The sequence below is a fragment of the Daphnia carinata genome, chromosome 9 (assembly GCF_022539665.2).
Source record: "Daphnia carinata strain CSIRO-1 chromosome 9, CSIRO_AGI_Dcar_HiC_V3, whole genome shotgun sequence".
Taxonomy (NCBI): Eukaryota; Metazoa; Arthropoda; class Branchiopoda; order Diplostraca; family Daphniidae; genus Daphnia; species Daphnia carinata.
This window is the reverse complement of record NC_081339.1, coordinates 6190370-6207851: the sequence shown is the minus strand read 5'-3', so window position 1 is coordinate 6207851 and position 17482 is coordinate 6190370. Positions and strand designations below refer to the sequence as shown.

General features: G+C 39.0%; 5 protein-coding genes and 1 non-coding gene across 8 annotated transcripts; 2 read left to right on the top strand and 4 right to left on the bottom strand.

Moving 5' to 3' along the window:
- Positions 1 to 5214: 5214 nt before the first annotated feature.
- LOC130698063 (uncharacterized) lies at positions 5215 to 6609 on the bottom strand. The gene is made up of 5 exons (XM_057520861.2): positions 6410 to 6609; positions 6178 to 6342; positions 5827 to 6102; positions 5614 to 5766; positions 5215 to 5545 (listed from the first exon to the last, which is right to left on the bottom strand). The coding sequence occupies exons 1-5, from the start codon at positions 6578 to 6580 to the stop codon at positions 5231 to 5233; spliced, it is 1080 nt and encodes a 359-aa protein (XP_057376844.1). The 5' UTR covers positions 6581 to 6609; the 3' UTR covers positions 5215 to 5230.
- A 333-nt stretch (positions 6610 to 6942) lies between these two features.
- LOC130698092 (uncharacterized) lies at positions 6943 to 8024 on the bottom strand. Of its 2 annotated transcripts, none has more exons than XM_057520898.2 (3): positions 7798 to 8024; positions 7472 to 7735; positions 6943 to 7351 (listed from the first exon to the last, which is right to left on the bottom strand). In XM_057520898.2, exons 1-3 carry the CDS (start codon positions 7981 to 7983, stop codon positions 7172 to 7174), a joined length of 630 nt encoding a protein of 209 aa, XP_057376881.2. In that variant the 5' UTR covers positions 7984 to 8024; the 3' UTR covers positions 6943 to 7171. The 2 variants fall into 2 exon arrangements, with proteins under 2 accessions (XP_057376881.2, XP_057376880.2); XM_057520897.2 differs by having other exon boundaries at positions 6943 to 7354; positions 7798 to 8023.
- Positions 8025 to 9540: 1516 nt separating this feature from the next.
- On the bottom strand, positions 9541 to 10539 carry LOC130698098 (uncharacterized). Its single transcript, XM_057520905.2, has 3 exons — positions 10207 to 10539; positions 9974 to 10108; positions 9541 to 9896 (listed from the first exon to the last, which is right to left on the bottom strand). Exons 1-3 carry the CDS (start codon positions 10477 to 10479, stop codon positions 9693 to 9695), a joined length of 612 nt encoding a protein of 203 aa, XP_057376888.1. The 5' UTR covers positions 10480 to 10539; the 3' UTR covers positions 9541 to 9692.
- A 409-nt stretch (positions 10540 to 10948) lies between these two features.
- LOC130698059 (annexin B9-like) lies at positions 10949 to 13348 on the top strand. Of its 2 annotated transcripts, XM_057520854.2 has the most exons (10): positions 10949 to 11073; positions 11127 to 11229; positions 11301 to 11477; positions 11530 to 11734; positions 11836 to 11915; positions 11974 to 12049; positions 12117 to 12290; positions 12356 to 12431; positions 12495 to 12600; positions 12661 to 13347. In XM_057520854.2, the coding sequence occupies exons 2-10, from the start codon at positions 11128 to 11130 to the stop codon at positions 12727 to 12729; spliced, it is 1065 nt and encodes a 354-aa protein (XP_057376837.1). In that variant the 5' UTR covers positions 10949 to 11073; position 11127; the 3' UTR covers positions 12730 to 13347. The 2 variants fall into 2 exon arrangements, with proteins under 2 accessions (XP_057376837.1, XP_057376836.1); XM_057520853.2 differs by having other exon boundaries at positions 11050 to 11229; positions 12661 to 13348.
- Positions 13154 to 13259, top strand: LOC130698204 (U6 spliceosomal RNA). Its single transcript, XR_009003218.1, has one exon. It is a non-coding gene; the product is annotated as a U6 spliceosomal RNA (small nuclear RNA).
- Positions 13349 to 15218: 1870 nt separating the features above from the next.
- On the bottom strand, positions 15219 to 16619 carry LOC130698084 (uncharacterized). The gene is made up of 4 exons (XM_057520884.2): positions 16448 to 16619; positions 16285 to 16356; positions 15915 to 16212; positions 15219 to 15849 (listed from the first exon to the last, which is right to left on the bottom strand). Exons 1-4 carry the CDS (start codon positions 16559 to 16561, stop codon positions 15407 to 15409), a joined length of 927 nt encoding a protein of 308 aa, XP_057376867.1. The 5' UTR covers positions 16562 to 16619; the 3' UTR covers positions 15219 to 15406.
- Positions 16620 to 17482: the final 863 nt, after the last annotated feature.

Sequence of the window (17482 nt, the reverse complement as noted above, 5' to 3'; positions counted from 1 at the left end):
CGGCGTAACTGGAGACGGGTGTATATATAAAGCAAGGCGTTTGCAATAAATAGGCAGTCGAAAAGGTTTGTCGATCGATTAGCTGAATTCCGACTAGTAAAGCAACAAAAATGCGTTTACACATTGCTTTTTTCGTCTTGGTAGCTTTGGCTACTGTCACTTTAGCGGTATCAATTTCATTTCGTTTAATATTCTTTGCTGTCGCGCTTTTTTAAATGTTTAATAATAAATGGAGAATGTTACGGTTTACTTAGCATTTAGAATATTGTTGGCATGTGGTGGTAATCATTACCAAATTCAACTTTTACGGTTTTTGAACTGTATAGGAACCCCAAAACAGACCTAGACCAACTGGGAGTCCTCGCCCACCGCATCCAAGTGGCCGTCCTCACCCATCACATACTCCAGCTGCTCGTCAGGCACCTACCCCTCGCCCTCCGCCAACTGGAGTTCCTCCCCCTCCTCCACCAACTAGAATTCCTCGCCCTCCACCTATTGCTGCTGTCCGCCAAGGACCTCGTTCCCGCCCTCCTCCAACTAGAGTTCCCCGCCCTCCACCACCAACCACACGAGCTAGCGGCTAAAGGATAAAATTTTAATATTAGTGCCTCCCATCTGACAATTACCAAAGATTCAACGCGTATTTTCGTGTTTTTCAGATTTTTGACGCAATGATTGCTGCTTACAAATCCTAATATGGGATCCGACTAACATCTAATTTAAAAATAAAGTATACGTAAATATAACTGACTTACGTTTTGCATACCTGTCATTTCGTGCCGATTTTACTACACGTTCTTGTTTGGAAATTCGTACTTGCTTCTTATGAAACTGAGGCATCATGTTCATGAGCAAAAACGCTATCACTTATTTAAAGACCAGGTATGCAACAGAGGCTAATATCATTTACACTTAATAAGATCATGTTGTTCTGCATATTAAATTTTCATACAGTCACGAAGTGATTGGTCGTGTTTAGGACAGTTGGATCTTACGACATAGTTAAAATGAGCTTACCTTATTGACACATACTCCATTATTTTCGACGTTGGCTAAAGTTTGCAGGTGATGGGACTCTGCACTAAGGACAGCATTACGAAGTAAAGATGCCATACAGGTACCTAGCGCAAAAAGAAATAAAAACCAAATAAAACTCATGTTTAGAGGAATGAAAACGAAAATGATTTAATAAAAGCATCTTTGCTAATTCGCCCCAGTTTGTAACTGGCATATCACGTTGTGCGTTGCCCCGCGCATATTTAGGGAAATTAACCAAAAGCCATATGAAAAGTACGCAATTCGAGGGAAACCTCCTTTTTTTCAGAAGGAAAATAATACACCAGCAACAGTGATTTTACTCTGCATGTTTCTGTAAAAACCTTGGTTACGACAACTTCCAGTATAAGAGAATCTTTCAAGTAAGTGAAAGATTTTATTATCCAGTATACATCCTTAAACTTTGATAAGCAATTATCTCAGTTGCTGTGCCCAGAAGGCAACATTGTTTTAAACTACCGATTTAAATTAAGTATTAAATAAACTTGGATTACTAGAATTCTTCCCTCCCCCCACAACCAACTGTAGTTCATGGACTTTCTAGTCGTAAAGTTTGTAAAACCTGCACAAAACACATACAACCTTAAATACACGAAACTGATTGTTCATCAAGCTGAAGTAACCCTAGAAAGTTGTGCTAGGTGTTGGGTAAGGTATTTACCTTCTTTGCAAAACTTTTGCAATTGGGTAAGATGCCATATGCCAAATAAGTCCAACAATTTTGTTCCAGATTAAACTAGTTTGGCAGCCCATGCAATTTCCTTTCTAATCGTAATGCTAAACAAATTCTTGTAAAGAAACAAAGTTAGTTATTCAAAGATTATGTTTGCTTCAATTATGATTTTACTCCCCACACTTCATCAAAGGATTGTTGCTCGTGACAGAGATCTTTCCCTCCATTTTGCTGCAATGTTGCCAAATTATTATCAAGTTTGTCGGCAGAAAATGTGACCATTTACTTCGAATTTTACATTGATAATAAATTTCTTGCTTGAAGCACATTACATTTTTTACCTTTCTTTGAATTAAATGCCACGTAATTACTATTTTTCAAGTAGGTGGGGGTTCGCATCAGTTACACCGAGTACACTGGGTTGAACTGAACCGTTTGAAAATTCCCACCCGGGTAATAACTGATTTGCATCCTTTCGGATAGGTCGGGGCGGTTTAAATAGTATTAGGTAATTGAGGTAGAACTCGCCCACACCGATCGAGTCGGATTGTTGCTCATTTGGTTAGTCATTCTGGTTTTCGGGGCGGGTTGGACGGGTCGAGGGCTGTATTTTATTGGCCCCATGATTCGTAGAGGCTTCGATTGGGTTGCCGAATCGGCGTTCGTATTAAATAGGAAGACGATGGACAAAGTTCATAAGTTTATTTTATTTTAATGGTGGTATTGAAAGCAATTAGTGTTAGTAAACCCAAACCAGCCAATTGCTAAGCAAGAAAACTATTGCATTATCTAAAAACAAACATTCCTACTTGGTGCATACAAGTAAACACAAACCGCTAACAAACCGTGAGATAATGCTGAATTGAATTTGCGTGCCCAGTGCAAAGTGAAACCATAACCCAAACTAATTGATGGGAAATAACGGTAGGGAAAAAGGAATAAAGGTACACGTATGTAAAAAGACAAATCGCAATATGAAATAAAGTAAGCGAATGCCGATATGGCAATACTCAACCGTACCATCTTCGCTTGTTCCATTATCCTAACGGGCGTGAATCCCGGGGCTGGGCGGCGATCCTCGATGTCCGGCGGCGATCCTCGATGTCCGGCGGTGATCCTCGATGTCCAGCGGTGATACTCGATGTCCAGCGGCGATCCTCGATGTCAGGCAGTCCTCTTCTGCAGTGCTCGCCCTTCTGTAAATGCAAAAAAAAAAAAAAAAAACACACAGTCAGACACTGAAATTTTTAAGGCTAATAATTTTATAATTTATACTTGGTAATTCTGGGCGACGGTCGTGGCGGCGATCCCCGTTGTCCAGCCGTCCTCTTCGGTGATGGGCGCCCTCCTAAATACATTTTTTAAAAAATATGTCAAACATATTTGATACTTCAAAATTTAAAATGTGTACTTTGCAAGCCTGGGCGAAAGTTGTGGCGGCGATCCTCGTTCTCCAGCCGTCCTCTTCGGTGATGTGCGCCCTCCTAAATACATTTTTTTAAAATAAATAAGTAAAACATATTTGATACTTAAAAATTTTAAATTTATACTTGGCAACTCTGGGCGAAGGTTGTGGCATCGATCCTCGTTGTTCAGCCGTCCTCGCCGTTGGGGATGTGAGCCCTTCTATAAATAGATAAAACACACACAATTAGACACTAACGTTTTAAATGTTAATACCTGATTATCCTTGGCGATGATTCTGGTTGCTCCTGCGGCAATCCTCGACGTCGACTGGCCCTCCTCGGTGGTGTTGCACGCCCTCCTTTTGACGCATAAAAAAACATAAAAACGTGGTTGAAACTTTGCATTTTCAGTTAATACTTCAAGAGCTGTGGGCATCGGTCTGGCGACGATCCTCGTTGTCCAGCCATCCTCTTCGGTGGTGATGTGCGCCCTCCTAAATACATTTTAAAGAATAAAATATTAAATATGTTTAATTATTAAAATTTGTACTTGGCAACTCTGGGCGACGGTCGAGGCGGCGATCCTCGTTGTCCAGCCGTCCTCTTCAGTGGTGATGTGCGCCCTCTTACATACATAAAAAAAATAATAATTAAACATGTTTGATTAATAAATATTAAAATTTATACTTGGCAAATCTGGGCGACAGTCAAGGCGGTGATACTCGTTGTCCAGCCGTCCTCTTCGGTGGTGATGTAAGCCCTCCTATAAATACGAAAAAACACACAATTAGACACTAAAATGTTTAAGGTTAATACCTGGCAAATTCTTCGCGATGATCCAACTGCTCCAGCGGCGATCCCTGATGCCCAATGTCCTCTTCGGCCCCAGGAGATTGCCCTCCTGTGTGCAAAGAAACGAGAACGAACAAAAGAAAAATGGCGTTTGAAAAACTAAGTGACGACAGCTATCAACTTATGTCTAACATTCATCACATACAATAATTACATAACATTTAGTGACACCAATCCTGAAAAAAATATTTATACGTTAGATAGTAGTTGGGAACTAGGATTGATGGGTATTTGGAAATTGTGTAAAGAGGTGGAAACATAAGATTCATTGGACAGAAACGGTTTGTGAGCTACGACTACGTGTACATAATAAATAAAACGATGGAGGCAAAATGGCGGAGGTAGTGTTGTGCACTTATTCTACGTTTTTCTACTCTACCTATGCTTATCCTAGCAAAATACGGTTTGGCATAATGGCAACTCTACAAAACCAGTGAATAAGCAAAACTAAGTGCTGATGCAGTGCATTTCTAGTGAGTGATTGGTGAACCAACAAATAGTGAAACATATCCAGCTTGTGAATGCAAAACTATATCCATGTGCGAAAGTTGTGTGAATCACTACACCAGGGTTTGAAAGCGACAAGTCTAGACTAGTGCATTGCGTGCAGGTGAACAAGCTACTGAGCTTGAAAATGCAAAACGTGGTCTTCGTTCCTTTGTGTGTGTGAATTGCCCGAGGTTGTTCACCTTTTCTACTTCGTTGCAAGAGATTGGGTCAATCGAGGAGGAATGGTCATATCCCCGAGCTCTAGTCGAAAACAAAAAATTTTTCAACAGCTGTTGACCTTCAGAATTACGTTCCTCCACCCTAAAATTTCACCGGATGTGGAACGTCTCTGACAGTATAAAAAGCGATAGCTGAAGCTATTTTCCAGTTACATAATTTCTTCCAGCCCAACTGTTCGGTTGCTTCATTGTAGGTCATTTCGTTCGTCAGGTATGTTGGTTTTTGCTTTATTTGATAAGTTAAAAGTTTATTACACGAGTGGAACATTAGTTAAACCATCATAAATCGTCTGATTGGTTTTCTAATGCTCGATTTGCGTAAATGAAATTACAAAATATAGCACAATGCCAGAGTTTTCTTAGAATTTTCGAGCTATCGCAAAACAGCTGATCATGACATAGAGCGCCGCACAACGGTAAAACTTGCATTCGTAATGTAATTATTTTTTTTATTTTCAACCAAATTAATTTAAATTAATGACTAAAAACAAATTGCACATGGATCATATATTTTGCTAATTTAACAAAACCGACTTATGTAAGATTTTGTTAAATGGGGCCGAAATATACTGCTGGAAAGGTTGATGTATAGACCGTTGCATGTAGGTCTCTTTGACTGGTGGTCTAGTCATGCCTACTTTGCATTCTACATTGCATTGAGGAAATGATGGTTTGACTTTGCGGGTTGGATACGAAGGATAACGTTCCATTACTACGATTGGCGCATATTTGCATCCGCGCCCATAACCACCATTGCAGCCTTGGACTTCATTTGGCCATTCGCAGCGATCCCTGGGCAGTGGATCGTAAACAGTGCCGGATGGGCAAGGCTGCATTCCAAAACAAACAAGTAAAATTATATGAACGAAAAATTGTTTTGAAAAAAAGATAGATTTACCTGGAAGACGGTGGCGCCGTTCTGATGGCATTGATAAAACGAGTGAGGATTGTTAGGGTTTATATAATTTCCATCTTTTTTACCAACACAGAAACGGGACCATTTCTCCGGTTGTTCAAAATATCTCGATTCATGTTCTGTTTCAGCAGCCCGCTATGTTAAGAAACAACGTTTAACTCCTTTCATGAACTAATTGATGAAATTTCTGCTTACTATTTGTTTAAAGTTCCTTAGATCCTCAGAAAAGCCTCTTGGATCCACCCTTTTACCCCGTGGTTTATAGGCGGGCACGGTAGCTGGCTTGCAGGACGGGCATTGAGGTAGATCACTGCAAGGCTTATCTTTGACGGACGGGGACGGCGTTGGCAACACGATGATGGGTTGTTTGTCATAGCAATTCCCATAGGGGCCATTACAGCCCTGGACCAATTGAGGCCACTCACAGCGATCCCTTGGATAAGGATCATAAACGGTTTTCGGAGGACAATGCTGGAATTTCCAGAATTATGGAGAATTTGAATAAGTATGTTTCTAATGATTTAATATTATATTTATTGAATTTACCGTTAGCTGGGTGATGCCATTTTGATGGCACTGATAGAAAGAATGGGGATTATTCGGATTGATGTAATTACCATCCTTTTTCCCTGCACAAAACCCGTTTTGCTGTTGGTAAGAATCGCCATAACTTTTTAATTCTTTTTCTTTATCAAGAAACTCCTCGGATCGCTATGAAATAAAAAAAAAATTCGTCAAGAATACAATTAAGTTTTGAATATTAATGTTATTAACTTACATCGTCTTCTAATTGGTTTTGTTCTGCTTGTTCTTGTTCCTCGTAATCAAGGTAGTCTCGCAGCTCTTCATCGAAGGAATTGGCGGAATTTGCAGCTAAAAGTCCAAAAACGATGGCTAGAATCGTCTTCCATTTGAAAGATTTGGTTGAGATTACAGTTGCTCTTGCCATTGTAAGCTGCAGTCTGTGGACTTACAGCCACTTACTGTACCGACTTCAATTCAACGTAAGTGTTTAAAACGATTGGCTCCATACACAGGACAGGGCAAATGAATCTTTTCAATTCCACAAGAATTGGGAAAAATTGGGAAGTGGTGAACAACTGAGGAAGCTGTGGCAATCTAGACTATCATTGGAAATAATCAATCAAACCGATTAGAATTTACCATCATTTCCTTTTGTGGTTAGGTAAGTATGGTGAACCATTTCCTTGATCAGCTATTGTTATTTACAAAAAGTAAGATGAAATTAAATCTTGGCGTATTTTTAATTTATTTTGCTAGTACGGTAGGTTGTATTTGAACAAAGATAAAATACAACACTCCCGTTGAAGCATAATGGCCTAATTTGAAATGTGTAGCATTGGAAGAAACAACTTTGTTATTCAAAGTGTTCTTTTAAGGCCTGGAGTGAAGGAGGAAGCATCGTAAGGACGTTAAGTCGCTTTAACATTTTAAAAGGAATTTTGTTGCTTTAAGTTACGTGAAGGCTATTAAACCGCTAATTTGATAAATTACAGCAATGCAATGACGGCCTGGATGTTTAGCGACCGTAGCCGCCATAGCCGGGTGGTGAATATTGGGCAGCAGGATTGAAGTACGGTTTCTTTACGGGGACCTTAGGTATATCCACTTTGCACTCTTTATTGCATTGAGGAAGTGATGGCTTGGGATATGGGTATCGTGTCACATAATAGCGCAATTCGTACTCTGCGTGGGCAGACTGCTACATCACCATAAAAAGAAAAGAAAAGAACTTCAATTAAATCACATTATACACCAAAGACACTCGCATCTAAAACAAATGCAGGTAAACTAGAAAGTATATGAATAACTGACTTACATCTTCGTCAAACTGGTATTCCCAAGCTCTAGTTTCGACGCGAACAGATCGAGCAGATGGTTGGTAACTGGGCACTTTTGGAGCTTTGCATGCTTTGCATTGAGGGGCATCTCTACATGTCCCATAGTTCGGCTGAGGTCGTACAGGGTAGTATTGCTGGTAATGTCCATATCGATTCCTCTTTCCGTAACTGGGATATTGCCTCCATTGATATTGAAGTTCATGATTTCTCAAATCACCTTCCTCGCCAGGTTCGGCAGATCTCTATATTATTGTAACATTTTATAATGGAGTAACTATTAATTAACAGATTTAGCTTAACTTACAGTTTCTTCGAATTGATTAGGATAGGCCGATTCTTCTCCTTCGTAACCGAAATTGCCCAACAACTCTTCGTCGCCGAATGCGCTTGAGGCATTTGCAGCGAGAAATCCAAGGAGAACGAGTAAGTTGAACGTTAAACTGAAACATTTTGATGGGGTCAAATTACCAGCCATGTTGAATGTCAGCATTTCGCTAAGGAAATGTAGTTCAACTAGTTCAATTTGTCTCGCAAGCAACAGCTTTAGAACCTGTAAAATGTTATTTTGCTTTGGTTAGCATGGTGGTTATAAACTGGTAACTTACGAGCGTTAAATTTTAGAGGAAGTGGTGACAAAAGGAAATCCGGGATTAGAACATTTTGACATTTAGTAGTTCTATTATTCGTAGCAATTCAACTGCGGTTGCCATCCAGCTCAGACGAATCGTTCCTTTGAGATGTTGGTGACAAAATAAAACTACATTATCTTTGGATCTTGTAGGCTGTATATTTTGCTAAAAGGTAGTCTTTCCTGCCCATGTCTTTCCAATGCCTCAAGGTTTATCAGTATATTCCACAAAGAAGCTGAACCAGAAAACTTTAATGCCCAGTTTTTTCATGTGTAAAGAACATTAGTACTTGCTCACTCTTTATTCGCTCGCAGGCTTGTTTAGATAGGGCTTTTACGTTTTGATTGCTTTGGTTGTTAGATCAACTGGTGAGTCTTGAAAAATGACCTAGACGACTGATTTTACAAGTGGAATCAAAAATTGATTCTCTTCAGGGGCAATAGACATGAAATAAAGTTATATCATTTTAGTCTAAAACAACTATTAGATGTAACTTGAACTATGGCAAACACCATTAAGCACGAAAACAAACATGTCACTGACTTTGTAAAACGAATATGCAACCACATAACTGTAATTGGTTACCCATGATGGTACTAAGAAAGGCTAAAGTTTCTAAAAGACTTACGCCTTGGTCATGGTTCTGCCAGCCCTTGTATGAAATTGGCTGGGTGTTTCTCTTACCCACGTGGGGCAGACAGGATGTTTGCCTGTAATCGAATTTTCTAGACAAAATATCGTGCCATTAATATTCAATTCATGTATACAAAATATATATGTACCCTACGCTTCACACAGGGACTGCATTTGCTTCATACGGAATTTTTAGGTATTTTAATGGTCCAAACGAACTTCGGATTCCAAGTTCTTTGTGTGATAATCTGCATATCTTGCTTGACTTTGACTGTCGAGTACGTCGTCTGCAGGAGTCAAGTTGAAAGAATCCATCAGGTGTATTGCTTTGGAATTTAAGATCAAATTATTTCGTAAATATTTCAAATTTATTTGCACAATCAAAAATTACTGGGCTATTCATGGAAATCTAAATTACTGAAATTCCCCTTGTGATAACAGTCACTCGCGTTTATTTCTTCCCACAGCAACCAACGTGTAGTACTTGTTATAAGTGGGAGAACCAAGATGGCAATAAGCCATGCTCTTACCCTCTGAGAGCATAAGGTATTCTTAAAATCAAAAATCATGATTAAGAGTTGGGTTTTATTGACTTGTAGTTTGGGGGGTTTTGTTTAAATGGATTTGAATTAGTTGTTTGACTCTTTTTTTGAGCGAGTTTTTAATTCAGGAATCCAATGCTTATTTCATTTCATCATTTATGTCATATTCATTTCATCATTAATATTTCAGCCCTTCATGTATTACGCTTATTATGAAGATTCTCTAAATGTTTTTGCCAACCATCAAGCTCACCAATAATAGGTAAAGTTTATTGCCAGCTTCAAACATTTTAGGTAACCAAAAGTATCTAAATTGTTTTTTGTTATGAATCAATGTTTTAGGACAAAATCACACAACAAAACGAAAGATAAATTATTGAAGATGTGATAATCCCTTAGCGACCATAGCCAGTGATCTGGGCAGATGCCTGGTATGGCACATATGTTTCTTTCGCTGGTTGCTGTGGTACGTAGGTTTCTTTTACTGGAAGTGGCACATAGGACTGGTATCCATTGTTGGTTTGCTTACCACCGGAACTTCCATGCGCCCATTCACAGCGATTACGAGATTGGTCAAAAACTAAACCGGCCTGGCAGTTCTGTTTAAACGGAGTTATTCAAAGTAACCGTGAATAATAATCAGGAAATCTAATTTAACATGGACACTTTGTCTTACCATAGTCCAAGTTTGCCCGGCCTTGTCACACATATAGAAGGCGTTAGGGTTTGAAGAATCTGCGTAATTGCCATCCTTTCGGCCGTAACAGAAATTCGAGACCTCTAAAAGACGAGGTGGTCCTTCCTTACTTTGCTGCTTAACGATCGTGACAAGTCGAAGTAGAATGTAAATAACAACATTTAGAACGGAAACATAAAAAACACCCCTAGCTAAAAAGAAATCACACTTACGCGGATCTCTTCATATTGGCTCATAAATTCAGCTGGTACGTCACCGTAAGCTCTGGATTCTTCTTCGTCATAAGCTTGGCCTTCCTCGTCGTCGTAGGCTCGTTCTTCTTCTTCGTGATCCTCTTTTTCATCATAGCCCTGTCCTTCTTGGTAAGCTCTGGCTTCTTCTTCATCGAATGCAAAGGACTCGTCGTCCTCGAACGTTGGACGCGATAAGCCTAAAGTTAAAAGCCCAAACAGGACGATCAAAGTAATTGTCAATTTTTGAGCCATGTTGTTTTCTGTGCCTTTGAACGTGGCCAAGATCAACCGTTTGTTCAATTCACAGTGAATAGCTTTATATGAAATCCTTTTACTTATAACGGTTTTGGTCTACAGCTTGATAGTTCCTAACGAAATAACATAGCATGTGATTGTACACATGTATTGTATCCTGTAGAACAATTGATATCTTTGTTGTTGTGACGGGAAGTTTGACTGACAATCTTAGAATTTTGCCACACATTCCAAAGCGTTGGTTAGTTAGAACGAAAAGTTTGTCTGAGGTTTCTAAATTCCGTTTTATGAATTGAAATCGCATCTATTCAACCACTATTTCCCCATGTGGTTTTCGAAGGACGGTTATTGCTAAGCATAAATGACATATTTCAAAATGATTTATTATTTGTTTTTAGGTGGTTAGTTTGGTTGAGATAAACAAATGTCAGCATACGCAGCAGAGAATTTGATACGGGAATAACGCGTCCGTCACAACAAGTACAAGTCTCCCGCCCAATATTCCGTAGGCACACCAGCTCTATAAACTTAACCAGGCCTATGTTAATACTTCACATCCCTCTTAACGGACTGACTGTTGAGCAGTAACAGGTGCGTATGTACTCTTCTCTTCAGAGATTGCCTGTAAAATTATTGTGCGTTAGGATGGAAAATGCTAATAATTTCGAGTACCTCGCTGCAAACACGATACCCATTTGGCAGCACCGGAACCACCAGGAACAACAAGAAGAACAAAAAATAGAAAAGGTAAAGAAATCACGCTTCTTAAATTATTACCAATAAAAATTAAATTTTGTATGTTTCGCAATTGTCAATAGAACATCCGTACGGTGCATCCGGCCGTTTCATTCGACGCGAGGGCTGATGCTGATGCACTTTACAAAGCCATGAAAGGTCTGGGCACTGATGAAAAAGCTCTGATGGCCATTCTCTGCCATCGTAGCAACAACCAGCGCGTCCTAATCAGCCAAGCTTACAAATCAGGATATGGGAAAGTAAAGATTGAAAGCCACCAAATTGCACCTGTTCTTACATCATTTCCTGTAGGATTTGGAATCAAAATTGAAGAGCGAATTGAGTGGCAATTTCGAAAGGGTTATGGTGTCCCTCTGTCTGCCTACAGCTGATTTTATGGCAAGAGAGATGTACGAAGCCATGGCCGGTTTGGGGACGGACGACCAAGCCCTGGTTGAAATACTCTGCAGTAGCACAAATAAGGAAATGCAAGAAATGAACGCTGCCTATCTTCGTTGTAAATATTCAATTAGATTTATCGATAACTGTGTTCAATTTTACGTTAAGAATGAAGTGAGTGTAGGGCTTTAATTTGATTTCCGATTCATATGTTTACAGTTTATGGCCATTCTATGGAAAAAGACATCGTTGGAGACACTTCGGGCACTTTCAAAATGATCCTTGTTTCATTGGCCCAGGTTCACTTTGAAACAAATTTGTTAATTATACAGATTAACGGATTCTAATTTTTCGCAGGGTGGAAGAGATGAAAATGATTTTGTTTTTGACGAACATAAAATAAAATCGGACGCACAACGTCTGCATGACGCAGGTAGAACATCACAGATAATTTCAGTTCATTTAATTGATCGATCGTTATAGCTAAATACGTTTTCTAGGAGAAGCTCGACTGGGGACGGATGAGAGTGCTTTTAATTCCATTCTGGCCACGCGTAGCTGGGCTCACTTGGGCCAAGTTATGATTGAATATCAATCAATGTTTGGCAATAGTTTGGAAAAGGCTATAATGAGTGAATTCTCGGGCAACGCTGAGAAAGTGTTACTGGGAATATGTAAGAATGACAGTTGTAAACAAAGTAGGTGTGCATTACAATTATACTTATCTACTTTGTTGCAGTACAATGCGCAGTGAATCGGCATGCATATTTCGCTCAGCGACTCCGAGATTCGATGAAAGGATTGGGCACCAACAAGTAATTGATTCTGAAAAAATTTCGCTTAATTCGAAAGCTAAGGTTGAATTGAAATGTTTGTAGTCGCACCCTTATTCGGTTAATCGTCGGCCATTGTGACAATGATTTGGGCAACATAAGGCAGGAATACGAAAAGAAATTCATCCGAAGTTTCGCAGCAGATGTTATGGTATACGTTATGCTCGTATGATTTGTGAGAAACGCAGAATAAACTAATTTTTCTCTGTAGGACGAAACGTCAGGCGAATACAGACGGGCTCTTATGGCTCTTCTGGGCTCTAAAACCAACCTGCAGTGAACTGTGGAAATTGCGTGAAATATTCCTATAAGCTTCCTGACCAATTTTGAATGTAAGGAATAATTTTACTTGCTAAGCGTATTATACTTAATGAATCACTTAAATGTACGTATACAAGCAACCCTCCCCCAGGCCATGTAGGGACTGAGCCGAGTTGTACTAAGCCCTAAGGGGAGGAACAGCAGGCCTTGGATACTCTTGTAAAATAGCTTTAAACCTTACTGGCTTTTAGGTAATTGAAAACTTATGAAAACTGAAAAATGAACTTTAAAAAGTGTGGTTTGATCTTTGATGTAAATGTATTTTAAATTAATTTGATGCCAACGTAAACTGACATCAAGCACTTGAAAGGTTACAAGAACACCACCGCATATTAGGTGGGTTCGAAGCAGGTATAAATGCCGCGATTGTTTATCATATCAGTGTATTCCATACGGAATTCATATACTAAAATTGGAACGATACAGAGAAGATTAGCATGGCCCCTGCGCAAGGATGACACGCAAAATCGTGAAGTGTTCCACATTTTTGTCAAAACAAAAGGGAATATCTGCTTGTGCATTTTTTTATAGAGCTAACCATTTGCAAGTCATCAGTATGCAAGTTTCGAAAAAACAATCGCCATGTTAAATTACTATTCAATACACTGCTACCTGAAACTAAAAATTCAAAAGGATCAAATTTTTCAAATTCTAATGGATGCTGACGCAATCTTTACCAATTATGCAATCCAATTCAATTCACCAAAATGCTTTGAATAGACATTGGTGACCTTGTCAAACGATTGCCAACCATGTCTTCACGTATATCGACATGTCTGTAGAGTCCACTGCTCGGGCTTACCTATAGCACATCTACCTGTGATGTAACGATGTAGACGTCCATAGGCGTTGCAACACAGACAGAGATTAATAGTTTGTGTTATGGTAGTTTCGTAAATGAATTACCTACATGAAATAGAACGGCGATCTTACTTGTCTTGCAATGTCGATTGGGTGTACGTATAAAACCAAGATGTCGGCAGCAAAATCAGTTAAACCTGTCGCATTTGTTCCACGGTTTTAACGTCATCTGCTGAGCTCCTAAACAAACGAAAAAAATGGAATACAAGGTATAATTTTGTTTTCATGAATTTTTCAATACTTATTTAACACATGTTATTAATCTAAAAGCCTTTACGTACAGAGCTTTAATGTACTTTTATTATCTGCTACTATAGGGACTATCACTGTTAGTTGTGATGATTGTTGCCACCTTAATGGCAAATGCTTTACCTGCAGTAGATCCAACAGCCGATGACATTACAGCAGCCAAAGGAGTATGCATAGATTAATCTGAAGTGGCTGTGTGTCATACGTTTGCAATTATTATTTGTTATCCTTCAGATGGTTGATGAACTGGAAACGGCTGCTAGCTATAGGGAAGTATATTATCGTCCTGCAGATCCCAGGTGCAATCCTTGCTCCATCCATTGCCCATCACCGTGTTGGCCTCCTCGACCAACCTCAACAACCACAAAAACACCACACTATTATGGACAGACGACCAAAGGATATTACCCAACTAGTACGACGAAACCAACTCACCCAACGAAACCAACTAGCACGCCAAAACCGCCAACGTGCCCCCACTGCGTTCCGTGTACCCGTCGCCACCCGATTTTTATCGAAGTTTGCCTCGACGTAATCCTTGATATTGATCTTAAATAAATCAACGGATATATCATTTGAAAGAGTAATGATAATATCCGAAGGACATATTATTTCACAACTGCGTTTTGGGGTACGAGGAACGATTACTTTTAGTGTTTAAGTTATAAATACCATTTTCTTGATGACCTTTTTTCGTTTTTGGGTGTGTTTTTCTTTCTGTCCTCAACTGGAATAATAAATTTGATACGGGAGCAAGACTATAATTAATATCTGAGATATGCATGTAGCTATTGTGATTGGAAGAAGATCTAATATTTTACGTAACACCTACGACGTAAAAACATTGCTAGGGTGGCAATCTGTTTTGGGATCAACGGTGTGCCATTGTTGTTCAATCAGCTGTTTCTTTTGGAAGTTTTTTTCCCGCTTATTTTAATTTCTATACTGAAACTTATTTAAAGAAACATGACAACCATGTCGATCATAATGTCGAGAGGTGCAAAAAAAGTGAGAGGTTTAGAAATTGAATTCCTTTATCAGCGTGTTAATTAAATCATATTTGAGTCAATCAGTGTGTTAATCAACACACACGGTAACAACATAAATTATTATTTCTATTTGATTTGAGGTTTATTGTTCCTTCTTAAATTTTAGATCCTTGCATCCAATTGGAATGCGCTAGTCAAACGGAAAAGCCTCCTTATTTTTTAGAGTGTTTCTCCGCCATTTTGTCTTCATCAGAACAGACCGGTTGTTGGCTAGATTGATAAAGGTAAGTCTAATTTAATAAAAAAAACGACAAACTAGCTTTGATGGTCCTCCAACCGTTTATTCCCCATAATGTCCTTATAACCCCAAAAGAATAGGTACTAGACTAAATGCATTGATGGAAAAATTTTCCAAGAAAATGTTTCCATATTACAGAGAACATGATCATATGGAACCACAGACATGGTATAGGAGAAATGTACTCCTATACCTTGCCACTGGGTAGCACAGTCAACCAATATTCATTTGAAAGCTTCCTAACATCCAAAAACATCCTCTTCTAGGAGCAAGCCAACAAAATTGCTAAAGTTGTTGCCATCTCTGTCGTGGATGACTCCATGAATGTGGATTATTCTGATTTCATCTCCTTTTTTTAGTTCTAGACTTGACTGTAATGCAAAAGTATTGAATGGTGTGCAATGAGCTTCTCCAATTCTGGACCAATCCGCAGTTGCACTTTTCATTTGCAACTGAACTTTAGCATTACTATCCCAACTTAGGCCTGAGTAAGCGAAGAAATATTTCCCCGCTTTTGGAGCAATGAAGACTCCAGTAACAGGGTTCAACGCATTCCCTACATTCAGCCTTAATTGATTGAACGGAATGACAGTATTGGCAGCGCCGTAGTTCCCAATTCTCTGGGCATGGAAGTAGACTGGGAAGGATTTAACATCAGCAAATCCTATCCATTTCTGGAAACCTTTAAGTATGAAATTATTAAGATCAGAAATTAATTTAATCATTCAATCTCACGTTTAGACTTACTGGGGTCGTTTACAGCTTTCGAAAAATCACAGAAAACAGTTTCCACCATTTTGATTCCCATAATTAAAAACATTCCACTTGAAGTGTGGCCATTGTTCTTTAGATCTGCGCAGGATTTTGGCATTTGTGTTGTTCCCTGTCTAAGGCTGACGTTGTGGCTTCGACTTTCTCCATGCACGGCGTTTAGAAGGGATTCCTGTCGTTGGACTTTGAGTTCCAGCTTGGGTGCCCGCCTTACTTGAGTTTTCATTTGATTCACTTCATTCACAAGTCGGGTAATTTGAGCTTCTAAATTTCCCTGTTTTTATTTTTTTATAAAAAAGTTGAAATAATTCTTCAACTAACGACAATGGAATAAGAGGAAGCTTACATGCTGTTGAACCTTTTGTTCCAGAAATTCTAAACGGCTGTCCTTTGAAGCCAAAACTTGCTCAAGTTTCATCTTATTATTTGGAAGTACACAAACATACAGAGGAACAATTAAATATGTTCGAAATGGATGTAAGACTGCTCGATTGATATGATTGGCTTACGTAATTGTTTCTCAGTTGCTCCAGTTGCATATCTACGGTTAGACTGGCTACGACATACGACGTCGACCAAACAAGTACCAAAACACCAAATTGGGTTGCAGAGAAACGAGCCATTTATTAACTGATATTGACAACTTACCTGCACGAGAGACTCGTTGGACAGTGTCCTTCCGTGGAAAATCCAGCGCATTTTGTAGGACTCGAACGGACATGAATACCTGGTGTATCGGTAAATTGATTCGTTCTTTTTTCTATTATTTTCATTACTGGCTCTTGGTTTACTATTTGCGCAGGTGTAGTACACGTTGAAGTTAATACGGACGTATTGGTATGTATTTTTTTTTTTTTTTTTTTTTTTTTTTTTTTTTTTTTTTTTTTCAGCAACCGTACTAACATACATATCAGGCTTGGTATATTGATCAACTGTATTTGAACTAGTTAATTGCGTACACGTTCAAGCAAAGCTAGGTAAACATTTTCGAACATAGAATCACTAACTCGTATGAATGTCTACCACAATTTTCATTACCAAAACATTTCGTAGTTAACAGGCAATATTGATTTGACCTAAACCCAATAGGCTACCAACTTCGTGTGTGCACACAGCTGTTTAAGCTTTCCTGCTCGCACCTGGAACGTCAACGCGTTAGTTCTCAATCAGTAAAATTAGGATGGAGTCATTTCGGATTAAACATAACTTCATTTTATATTCTATGGTTCGTCGTCTGTTTTACGATTTTTTTTTACGATTTTATTGGTTTGTTTAATGATTCTTTTTTCTCGACGGTTTTTAGTTAATGGATGTTCAGGCGAATTTGTTGTTTTCTTGGATCATTATTGTCTCCATGCAGAAAGAGATAATTATGGAGTATTGTCCAGCCACTTGAGCTCGATGAACCAGCTATGTAAGCAGAGTAACATAACCGAATGTACCATCTTTTTGGCGCGACCCATTGCGGGACACTCGCTATTCACTGATCGCTCTCTTGGGTGACCATCTTTGGTTTGATGAGGATGCCTATCGTTTTGGGTAGT